Source organism: Salvelinus namaycush, chromosome 36, assembly GCF_016432855.1.
Source record: "Salvelinus namaycush isolate Seneca chromosome 36, SaNama_1.0, whole genome shotgun sequence".
NCBI lineage: Eukaryota > Metazoa > Chordata > Actinopteri > Salmoniformes > Salmonidae > Salvelinus > Salvelinus namaycush.
The window spans coordinates 26026829-26039328 of NC_052342.1; the positions used below are offsets into that span (position 1 = coordinate 26026829).

The following is a 12500-nucleotide window of genomic DNA, read 5'->3' on the forward strand; positions in this document are numbered from 1 at the left end:
CCCCATTCTGTCCCGACACCACCACCCCCCATTCTGTCCCGACACCACCACCTCCCATTCTGTCCCGACACCACCACCCCCCATTCTGTCCCGAAAACACACACACACACCCACCCCTTCTGTCCCGATACACCACCCGTTCTGTCCCGATACACCACCCCCCTGCCGTTCTGACCCAATTCCCTTCTGTTCTAAACTCTGACAGACAGACAGACAGACAGACCTGTGTTGTCAGCTTGCTGGATCTGCGCTGGTTCAGGACTCTTGTTCTGCTCTTCCTCCTCCATCTCATCCTTCCCATCACCTCCAGCCTCATCCAGGGTTACCAGACTCTGATAGGAGAGAGGTTAAAGGGTGTGTGAGTGAGAAAGGGAGAGGAGAGAGAAAGGGGGAGAGAGAAAGGAGAGAAAGAGACAACAGAGAGAGACGAGAGAGAGAAGAAAGAGACGAGAGAGAGAAGAAAGAGACGACAGAGAAGGAGACGACAGAGAAGGAGACGACAGAGAGAAGAAAGACGACAGAGAGAAGAAAGAGACGAGAGAGAGAAGAAAGAGACGAGAGAGAGAAGAAAGAGACGAGAGAGAGGAGACGAGAGAGAGAAGAAAGACGACAGAGAAGAGAGACGAGAGAAGAAACAGACGAGAGAAGAAAGAGACGAGAGAGAAGAGAGACGACAGACAGAAGAAAGAGACGAGAGAGAGACGAGAGAGAGAAACGACAGAGAGAAGAGAGAGACGAGAGAGAGAGAAGAAAGAGACGAGAGAGAGGAGAGAGAGAGAAGAGAGAAGAAAGAGACGACAGAGAGAAGAGAGAGACGAGAGAGAGACGAGAGCGGAGAAAGTAAGCAGCAGATATTTCCTGACCTCTGGGTTGAAGGTGTCTCCTGATTCGTCCTCCTGGCTGAAGGGGTGTGGCTCCAGGCAAGGCCCCTCCGCTCCTTCATCCTCGCCGATCTCATCCAAAGTCACCAAGCCCTCAGTATCCACTCCGACCCTCTCCTCTCTCTCCTCCTCCCTCTTCCGTTCCTTCTCTCTACTCCTCCTCCCTTCCTCTCTCTCCTTCCCTCTTTCCTTCTCTCGCTGCTTCTCCTTCACCAGTTTTTGTTTCTTAATCAGTTCTTCCTCTTCGGCGGCGTCATCTGGGTAAGCCTCCTCCTCCTCGCTCACCTCATCCAAGGTGACAAGGTTACTCTTTTTCGGGGTACCCCCCTCGGACTCTCCTATTGCGGTCTTGGTCACCTTTTGAGTTTTGGGTACCCTCTTACCCTTCTTTTGGGGTGCCTTCTTGCCCCCCTTTAGAGGCTTGGAGCCTCCCTGACATTTAGCTTCAGTCGTATGGTTGTCCAGAGCTTGAGTCGTTTCCGTCTGATCGTCGACTGAATCTAGTATCTGGAACCCCTCCATCTCTCTGGGTAGAGAATCTCTTCGGCCTCGTTGGCCTGCGAGAGAGGAGTCGGCCATGTTGTCTTCAGTGTCTTCTAGAGAGTCGAGGATCTGGAAAGCAGATTCTTGTTGGTCGTCGGAGATCTCTTCGTGTTCCTCTAGAGTAGTTTGAGGCACCTGGGAACCTGTAGATTCGGAGGCCGCAGGCGCCTGGTAACCCAGAGATAGAGATACAGACTGTTCTTGAGTGTCTTGACTGCCCTCTTCTCCGTCTCTAGGTGTGTCATCGTCCACAGCTTCGTCGAGTATCTGGAAATCACCACCATCATCATCATGTACTTTATCAATAAGTGATCGGGGCACCTGGTGACCCGACACCGTCTCCACCTCTTGTAGTTCCAGGGCCTTCTGAAGGTCTCGCTCCTTGGCTGAGGCAGACGGATGGGTCAGACCAAGCTCCAGTGGACAGGCTCCATTCTGAGCCTCGGTACCCAGAATCGAGGAACCTTTTTCAGCCTGGGTAGTGTCCTCGCTCCCCTCTACCTCTGGAGGTTTTTCAGCTGTCGTCTCCATATCGCTCTCTGACACAGCACTTTTCTCTTCCTTGTTGTCTGTCACTGCAGTGTCCAACACTGACATCTGGTGGCGGGATGACGGTACTACATCCTCCGTGTCACATTCCTTAGTGACCACTACTACTTCCTCTTCCGACTGAGACCGAGTCTCCAAGGGAACAGGCTCCGCCTCCGTATCGGCTATGCTGGTGGTGTCGGCGGCGGCTTCCTGGGTTTCTGCGGCTTCGGTTGCTACAACAACAGCTGCTGATGACCTGGTCTTGCGTCCAGAGGTGGCAGGTGGTTGAGGTTTAGCTGCCGCCTTTTTTGCTGCGGCTTTTCGTGGAGTCTTCTGAGCAGGGGGGGTAGAGGAGGAGGACGTGGGTGACTCCTTGTGCTCCTGGCTAGATTTCGGAGTTGGGGAATCTGGGGTACCCCTCTTGCGTTTGGACGATCGGTTTGACCTTTCCGAGGCCTTATCTTGAGTCTTGTGTGACGAAGATGAGGATGACTGCGGTGGGTTGGTGTTCTCAACCTCATCCCCTTCCACCTCGTCCACAGTAACAAACTGGTCCATGTTGAACTGGCCCAGATAGAAGGAGTTGGCTTCACCGGGGATGACGTCAGACGTAAACTCATCTCCCGCGTAGCAACTAGCTTGAGGTAAAGAGAGAGAAGGATGAATCCATTGAATTAATTCATCATAATCAAATCAATCTTCCCCAAGTTCAACAGAAGTGCTGTAGTTTGAAATCAGATGTATGAGAGTTTGCTACAACAGACTGTAGCGGTTATGGATTCTGTACACAATGGTGTATTTTTAAGAAACGTTGCCGTTTGGAAAGCATCGCTCACCTTATCTCTAGACTTGCTCCTAGAGGAGAGAGTCGTTTTACTGTTTCTGCCGTGGCTCTGTGGAACCAACAGAAACCTTTAATTGGATCATTTCTAGCTCAGAAATAGAATTGTCATATAAAACATGCATTCACCATCACGCCTCGCTTTACTCCTTCTCCTACCTTGCTCCTCTCCTACTCCTCTTCTTTCCTCCCCTTTTTCTTGGCGTGGCTGCCGTCATGTCCGCTGCTCCTGCGGGAGCCAGAAGAGGCGCTAGAGGAGTTACCAAGTCTCGACGTCGGAGGGAGCCCTCCTCGGAAGGAGCCCGGCTGCTTCTATGCCTAGAAGAGTCTCTCCTTTCTGGGGAAAAGCGGTCGCCACGCCGGCCTCTCCCTCCAGGAGCCTGGCTCTTCCCCTGGATGAATTCATTTTATTAGACATTTAAATACATAATGAGTTGCCTCAGTCATTAGAGTACAATACATTAAAATATTAGCAGAAGCTAATGTAACAATATTGCTTCTGTCATGACGTTGGCCTGTGGGTAAGGTTTATGACCCCCACATAAATACCTTTCTCCCCTCTCTCTCTTGACTCTACTGAGGGACTCTTGAATAGCCTTTGTTAAACATAGAGAGTCTGGGAACATCAAATGGGGAAAGGAACCATATTTCGGTAATCCAACCAGTGGAATATATGTGCGTTGGTACTTCATGAATATGATGTCAGTTCGGTTGTCATCTGAGACATTATGACTGATGATAGGACGACATAAACTGTATCTGGGAAAGTCTACACATTATAGTTATCAGATTCACATGGAATTGTGCAATTTAAATGTTTAAATATGAAACTATTTGTGAAAAGATTAAATGTAATTTTAGCTTCCAAATGAGAGAATTGGGTTTTCATAAAGTTAGAGCTCTGCTCAATCAGTGGCCCCTGTGAAGAGACATGGGTTATAAACTATGAAACACACCCTTCTCTCCCTCCACTATATAAGCCCTTGACGAAAATGTAACCTCCTGTTCCGGGTACATTAGGGCGACGGTCCGATGTCAGAAGGATTCAGATAATAACTACAGAACGAAGCCAACCTCAGCGTGAGCTTTGGTTGCGAATGGTATGAACTTTGAACTCTTATTCACTACAGAAGTGATACCTCCTTGCCGTTGAGTTAGCAGCGGCCGCTGTAAACGTGGGCTAGGAAAGGTCGGACGATGTATCCAGTCTAACACACAATGACGATACTACAACGTACCCAATTTACCACAAGAGACATTCTTCCGACGACAGGAAGATCTCTGTTGGCCAACACGGCCAGCATCTACGACCAACCTACCGAAGTGCAGCTCAGAGTAAATATTTATTGCATTTTCCATTTCCAAATGAGTGGTAATTTAGAATGCATAAGATACTGTATTTACGATAGCAGAGCTTCTCCCTTTGTTCCTCAGTCTTCCCGCTCTTTCACTCAAACCCAACCCCCTTTCCTTTGTGTAACCAGCCGTCATGTCGGCTCCGTCCACCAGGGACGTTTTCTGTATGACATAATTTGCATTCTGTGTATATGTAATTCTGTGTGATTGGTTAGGTATTTAGTAAATAAATAATTAAACCCAATTTTGTATTGCTGATTCAACTTGTTAGCCAGGGTTCGTGAAGATAACCAAGAATTTACAACTTTCAGATTAGACTGAAATAAGGTGACGATTAATACTGACTGCTATTGATGTAAAATATTACTAGGTCTTTAAGAGTTTATTCGGAAGATAACAGCTCTATAAACACTCTTTCGTGGTGCCCCTACTTTCTAGTTAATTACATTTACATGATTAGCTCAATTAGGTTAATATTAATTACAGAGAACAGATTTTATAGAATAACATGTCATCTCACTTAATCCGGCATAGCCAAAGACACGACACTTCCATCCCTCTCCTCGCCCCTACCTGGGCTCCCTCGAAGCAGCCACCCTCGAAGCATCGTTACCCATCGCACCACAAAAGCCGCAGCCCTTGCAGAGGGGAACAACTACTTCAAGGTCTCAGAGCGAGTGACGTCACCGATTGAAGCGCTATTAGCGAGCACCCCGCTAACTAGCTAGCCATTTCACACCGGTTACACTAAGGTGCAATGAATCAGACTGTCGATGATTCAAATCTGTCAAGGTTTAAATTATATCTGTCCATTAAATTCATATTATTATAATAATACATACATTCTTGTGGTCTGGTTGCCCAGATCCTGAAGGTGTCTTCTTCGTGTCGGTGGTCTTTTTAGCTTGTGTCGGATGCTTTTTGTCCGGCTGTGACTTCTTCTCTGGGCGTGGCTCCTGTTTCTTCATCGTCTCTTTCTCCCCAGTCTTCTCTTCTGGCTCAGCCGGGCCCTGGTTCTTTTCTCCAGCCGGGGTCTTCTTCTCCGCCGTCTCCCCAGCTGCAGGGCTCTTCTTGTTGGGTACAGGCTTGGCCTGGATCCCCTCTCCCTGGTTCTTTTCTCCAGTCGGGGTCTTTTTCTCCGCCGTCTCCCCAGCTGCAGGGCTCTTCTTGTTGGGTACAGGCTTGGCCTGGATCCCCTCTCCCTGGTTCTTTTCTCCAGCCGGGGTCTTCTTCTCCGCCGTCTCCCCAGCTGCAGGGCTCTTCTTGTTGGGTAGAGGCTTGGCCTGGATCCCCTCTCCCTGGTTCTGTTCCTGTTTAGCCTGTTCCTCCACCAGTCTCCCCATACGGTGTTGGTGCACCGCTGCCTCCAGGGCCTTGAGGATCTCCTCAGTCACCGGAGGAAAGTCCTGAGGTTTGTCTTCAACATTTAACTCTACCGGTACAGGGGCCGGTGTTTGTGCCGGTACAAAGGCGGCAACGGTGTCAGAGTCGACGGGATTGGCGACGTTATTAGCTCCCTCCACAGCGGAGATCAGACAAGGTTCTGTTGTGGCCACAGTCGTCACGGTTTCACTAACCAACGCAATGACATCACTGCCCTGTTGTGGGACCTGTTCGGGTTCTGCTGCAATCTCATTGGTCGAGGCGACGCCGTCGGTGCTCTGGGTTTCCATGGCGACCTCTTCCTCGGGAGCGGACACGGCAACCGTAGGTAACGAGGCGGAAACGACGATGTCGACGGTCGCAGGGTCTTCCTTCTTTTCTTTTGCCTCCTCCTCAGTTTCCATCCCTCCATCCTCTTTGGGAGGATGGCCGTTCTTCTTCTTCCCATCTTTTGTCGAGGAAATCCCACCCCCTTTTCCTCCAGACTCCGCCACCGTTGCCTTTCCGTCGGAATTCATCACCGCGACGTCACTTCCTGGTTGCTTGGCCTCCGCGACGATGACGCCGTCACCCGGTTGCTTGGTAGCCACAGCAACAGGCTGAGAGGATGAGACCGTAGCATTGGTGCTGGTAGTAGTGGTTGTGGAAGTAACAGGTTTAACTGGTGCTGCCACACCTTTAGCTACAGGCTTCTTGCCTTTGATCGGTTTCTTCTTGGCTTTGGTGCTGAAATGACAAACACGTAGATTATAAAATAAGTGATGTTTACATCTAAAAAGGTCTCCAGAGGAACATATGGGACAGGAGTTGTTCCCTGACGAGGAAAAACAATGGACCCTAATTGTATCCTATTGTCGTCATACAATGCTTGGATTGGATGGATAGACTGACGGATAAAATCTTGGAAGTTAATGAAAGGTTAAGATATTTACCTGACAACAGATGTCTTCTGGGCTGGGGGCTGCAGTGGCTGTTTAACCTTGGCCAGCATGTTGACCTTCAGAGGTTTGTTCTGAACTACACTGGGGAACTTCTGGAAATGAAGACACACTGCCATCGCCACCGACGAAGATTTCATCTCAAAATAGATCTGAGACAGAGAAATAGAAACATTAATTAAACAAATCAATTCATTTGTTATTTGCGTCGTCTCCTGACCAATCAGAAATGTTGAAAAGATGCAGTCGGAGGTTCCAGGGACCTGATTGGTTACACGGTTCCTTCAGAAAGCATTCGGACTCCTTGACTTTTTACACACTTTGTTGTGTTACAGCTTTATTATAAAAATGATTATAGTATTTTTTCAACATCAATTTACAAACGATATCCCATAATGACAAAGCAAAAACAGGAATTTTTCGTTGTTGCTAAATATGAAATGTCACATCTTACATAAGTATTCAGACCCTTTACTCAGTACTTTGTTGACGCACCTTCACCAGCGATTACAGCCTCGAGTCTTCTTGGGTATGACGCTACAAGCTTGGCACACCTGTATTTGGGGAGTTTCTCCCGTTCTTCTCTGCAGATCCTCTCAAGCTCTGTCAGGTTGGATGGGGAACGTTGCTGCACAGCTAGTTAAAGGTCTCTCCAGAGAGGTTCGATCAGGTTCAAGTCCGGGTCTGGCTGGTACACTCAAGGACGTTCAGAGACTTGTCCCGAAGCCACCCCTGCCTTGTCTTGGCTGTGTGCTTAGAGTCGTTATCCTTTTGGAAGGTGAACCTTCGCCCCACTGTGAGGTCCTGAGTGCTCTGGAGCAGGATTTCATCAAGGATCTCTCTGTACTTTGCTCCGTTCATCTTTGCCTCGATCCTGACTAGTCTCCCAGTCCCTGCTGCTGAGAAACATCCCCACAGCATGATGCTGCCACCACCATGTTTCACCATAGAGATGGTGCCAGGTTTCCTCCAGAAGTGACGCTTGGCATTCAGGCCAAAGAGTTCAATCTAGGTTTCATCAGACCAGATAATCTTGTTTCTCATGGTCTGAGAGTCCTTTAGGTCCCTTTTGGCAAACTCCAAGTGGGCATTCATGTGCCTTTTACTGAGGAGTGGCTTCCGTCTGGCCACTCTACCATAAAGGCCTGATTGGTGGAGTGCTGCAGAGATGGTTGTCCTTCTGGAAGGTTCTCCCATCTCCACACAGGAACTCTAGAGCTCTGTCAGAGTGACCATCTTGTTCTTGGTCACCTCCCGATTGCTCAGTTTGGCCGGACGGCCAGCTCAAGGAACAGTCTTGGTGGTTCCAACCTTCTTCCATTTAAAAATGATGGAGGCCACTGTGTTCTTGGGGACCTTCAAATCTGCAGAAATGTTTTGGTACCCTTCCCCAGATCTGTGCCTCGACACAATCCTGTCTCTGATCTCTACGGACAATTCCTTCGACCTCATGGATTGGTGTTTTCTCTGACATGCTCGGTCAACTGTGGGACCTTAAATAGACAGGTGTGTGCCTTTCCTAATCATGTCCAATCAATGGAATTTACCGCAGGTGGACTCCAATGAAATTGTAGAAACATCGAGGATGATCAATGGAAACAGGATGCACCTGAGCTCAATTTCAAGTCTCATAGCAAAGGGTCTGAATACTTATGTAAATAAGGTATCTGTTTTTACATTTTAATAAATTAATTAATTGGTTACACATGGTACCAATACAGGCCTAAAGTGGTTGGTTCCAGGGATCTAATTGGATATACATGGTACCACTACAGGCCTAAAGTGGTTGGTTCCAGGGATCTAATTGGTTATAATCACATGGTACCACTACAGGCCTAAAGTGGTTGGTTCCAGTGATCTAATTGGTTACACATGGTACCACTACAGGCCTAAAGTGGTTGGTTCCAGTGATCTAATTGGTTATAATCACATGGTACCACTACAGGCCTAAAGTGGTTGGTTCCAGGGATCTAATTGGTTATAATCACATGGTACCACTACAGGCCTAAAGTGGTTGGTTCCAGGGATCTAATTGGTTACACATGGTACCACTACAGGCCTAAAGTGGTTGGTTCCAGTGATCTAATTGGTTATAATCACATGGTACCACTACAGGCCTAAAGTGGTTGGTTCCAGGGATCTAATTGGTTATAATCACATGGTACCACTACAGGCCTAAAGTGGTTGGTTCCAGGGATCTAATTGGTTATAATCACATGGTACCACTACAGGCCTAAAGTGGTTGGTTCCAGGGATCTAATTGGTTATAATCACATGGTACCACTACAGGCCTAAAGTGGTTGGTTCCAGGGATCTAATTGGTTATAATCACATGGTACCACTACAGGCCTAAAGTGGTTAGTTCCAGGGATCTAATTGGTTATAATCACATGGTACCACTACAGGCCTAAAGTGGTTGGTTCCAGGGATCTAATTGGTTATAATCACATGGTACCACTACAGGCCTAAAGTGGTTGGTTCCAGGGATCTAATTGGTTATAATCACATGGTACCACTACAGGCCTAAAGTGGTTAGTTCCAGGGATCTAATTGGTTATAATCACATGGTACCACTACAGGCCTAAAGTGGTTGGTTCCAGGGATCTAATTGGTTATAATCACATGGTACCACTACAGGCCTAAAGTGGTTGGTTCCAGGGATCTAATTGGTTATAATCACATGGTACCACTACAGGCCTAAAGTGGTTGGTTCCAGGGATCTAATTGGTTACACATGGTACCACTACAGGCCTAAAGTGGTTGGTTCCAGTGATCTAATTGGTTATAATCACATGGTACCACTACAGGCCTAAAGTGGTTGGTTCCAGGGATCTAATTGGTTATAATCACATGGTACCACTACAGGCCTAAAGTGGTTGGTTCCAGCGATCTAATTGGTTATAATCACATGGTACCACTACAGGCCTAAAGTGGTTGGTTCCAGGGATCTAATTGGTTATAATCACATGGTACCACTACAGGCCTAAAGTGGTTGGTTCCAGGGATCTAATTGGTTATAATCACATGGTACCACTACAGGCCTAAAGTGGTTGGTTCCAGGGATTTAATTGGTTATAATCACATGATACCACTACAGGCCTAAAGTGGTTGGTTCCAGGGATCTAATTGGTTATAATCACATGGTACCACTACAGGACTAAAGTGGTTGGTTCCAGGGATCTAATTGGTTATAATCACATGGTGTTTTGTGTGGCTGTTTACGTGGCAAAAAAGATTGTTTAATGAAACTTGCAGTTTCTATTCTTCCACGTGTCTTTGTGCAATAAAGCTGTTTCGCGCATATTCCAATCCAGCGTCAAACTGGCGTCCGGGCCGATGCGCCGACCACGGTCGTGAATCCACCTGGACTGGTGATTGCATCCTTTGAGTGGGAGTCAGTCGATGGCCTGTGGGACTCAACACTTCATCCATTCTCTCTGCGACAGTAGAATCGTTCCCATATTATCACTCGCCTGCCGCCGAGGAATCTCTCTGATGGCATCGACCCGTTTTGTTCAGCGGTTGTCGTCGTCAGCGGTTGTGTAGTTTCACACTGCGCTGCCAACTTGGCAAAAATAACCGGCTTGTTTGTCAAGGGAAATGTGTTGTTTTGTTGTTGTTGTGGTAGTATTCTGTGTCGTGTTAAATGATGCTATGTGATTGCACTAATAGTACTAAAACATGTGAGTCCATTTCAAGCTGTGGAGGTTAAACCCACTTCTCTGCATTGATTCAGTCATTTCTTAAATCCCCACTGATGCGTATCAAAGGAGGGCGATATGGCTTAAATATATCACGCCATCTTTTTTTATTTATTTATTTTATTTATCCGTTATTTTACCAGGTAAGTTGACCGAGAACACGTTCTCATTTACAGCAACGACCTGGGGAATAGTTACAGGGGAGAGGAGGGGGATGAATGAGCCAATTGTAAACTGGGGATTATTAGGTGACCGTGATGGTTTGAGGGCCGGATTGGGAATTTAGCCAGGACACCGGGGTTTATGGTACTATCTATGTCTGACCCTGTAAAACAACACATTCCACTGCACCCGTCGGCGGCGTACGAGACGAAACGCTCGATTAGTTTTCTTATCTTCAACTCTGGACGTCACCGTGGACGTATTCGGCTTTTGGCCGCTTCATTTGAATTCATGTTTTCAGCACAACGTTCCCAAATGCCCTTTTATGGTAAGAATCCAGTTTTTAAATGAGCGATACGTCTCTTTAAATGGTCTCGTGTCCTTCTGAGCTGTTGTCCACTTGTCCACCGTTTGTGGTACTACGTAGCGCTAGCAGACTTTTAGCCACGTCACGTGCTAGCTGTCTAATCTGTTTAATAAAACGTGGAAGAAGCAACAAACAAATAATACATTTGTAAAAAGGAATTGGTCACTCGTTCTCATTCTGAGAAAATAAGCATCTTTCCTACCCAGGTAGACGACTTGATTTCAACATGGGAACAAAAGTCAACCGGCTACTTTCAAACAGTGTCTGTCCCTACCCTGTCGATCAGAGACAGCGAGTCGAGGTAGGAGCCGGCGCGTTTGACGAGGTCGTGAACCTCCTTGGCTGCTGCGGTCCCTGTGGGGACGTTACTGACAATCAGAAGACGTTCCTTCAACGTTGGGTTCTGTTGACAGACAGAGGGTTATAAAGGGGTTATTAACAGGTTATAACGGGGTTATCAACAGGTTATAAAGGGGTTTATCAACAGGTTATAAAGGGGTTTATCAACAGGTTATAAAGGGGTTTATCAACAGGTTATAAAGGGGTTTATCAACAGGTTATAAAGGGGTTTATCAACAGGTTATAAAGGGGTTTATCAACAGGTTATAAAGGGGTTTATCAACAGGTTATAAAGGGGTTTATCAACAGGTTATAAAGGGGTTTATCAACAGGTTATAAAGGGGTTTATCAACAGGTTATAAAGGGGTTTATCAACAGGTTATAAATGGGTTTATCAACAGGTTATAAAGGGGTTTATTAACAGGTTATAAAGGGGTTTATCAACAGGTTATAAAGGGCTTATCCACAGGTTATAAAGGGCTTATCCACAGGTTATAAAGGGTTTATCCACAGGTTATAAAGGGGTTTATCAACAGGTTATAAAGGGGTTATTAACAGGTTATAAAGGGGTTATTAACAGGTTATAAAGGGGTTTATCAACAGGTTATAAAGGGTTAATCAACAGGTTATAAAGGGGTTTATCAACAGGTTATAAAGGGTTTATCAACAGGTTATAAAGGGTTTATCAACAGGTTATAAAGGGTTTATCAACAGGTTATAAAGGGTTTATCAACAGGTTATAAAGGGGTTATCCACAGGTTATAACGGGTTTATCCACAGGTTATAACGGGTTTATCCACAGGTTATAACGGGTTTATCCACAGGTTATAAAGGGTTTATCCACAGGTTATAAAGGGTTTATCCACAGGTTATAAAGGGTTTATCCACAGGTTATAAAGGGTTTATCCACAGGTTATAAAGGGTTTATCCACAGGTTATAAAGGGTTTATCCACAGGTTATAAAGGGTTTATCAACAGGTTATAAAGGGTTTATCAACAGGTTATAAAAGGGTTATCAACAGGTTATAAAGGTTTTATCAACAGGTTATAAAGGGTTTATCAACAGGTTATAAAGGGTTTATCAACAGGTTATAAAGGGTTTATCAACAGGTTATAAAGGGTTATCAACAGGTTATAACGGGTTATCAACAGGTTATAACGGGTTATCAACAGGTTATAAAGGGGTTATTAACAGGTTATAAAGGGTTTATTAACAGGTTATAACGGGTTATCAACAGGTTATAAAGGGTTTATCAACAGGTTATAAAGGGGTTATTAACAGGTTATAAAGGGTTTATTAACAGGTTATAAAGGGTTTATCAACAGGTTACAAAGGGGTTATTAACAGGTTATAAAGGGTTTATTAACACAAGGTATAAAAAAATAGGGCACGGGGGTGTGCTATATGGCCAATATACCACGGCTAAGGGCTGTTCTTAAATCTCAATACACCACAAA

At 46.0% G+C, this 12500-nt stretch overlaps 1 protein-coding gene across 3 annotated transcripts in view; it reads right to left on the minus strand.

The window, feature by feature from the left end:
- The window catches only part of LOC120030544 (A-kinase anchor protein 12-like), a 16770-nt gene that overhangs the window by 3686 nt on the left and 584 nt on the right, over positions 1-12500 (minus strand). For 2 of the 3 annotated variants that reach the window (XM_038975955.1, XM_038975954.1), the window contains exons 3-9: positions 10978-11106; positions 6468-6625; positions 4995-6261; positions 2956-3188; positions 2792-2848; positions 864-2589; positions 224-332 (exon numbers count right to left, since the gene is read on the minus strand). In XM_038975955.1, the coding sequence (XP_038831883.1) occupies positions 224-332; positions 864-2589; positions 2792-2848; positions 2956-3188; positions 4995-6261; positions 6468-6625; positions 10978-11106 (3679 nt within the window). The remainder of the gene's footprint in view (positions 1-223; positions 333-863; positions 2590-2791; positions 2849-2955; positions 3189-4994; positions 6262-6467; positions 6626-10977; positions 11107-12500) is intronic. The other variant, XM_038975956.1, reaches the window with a different exon arrangement.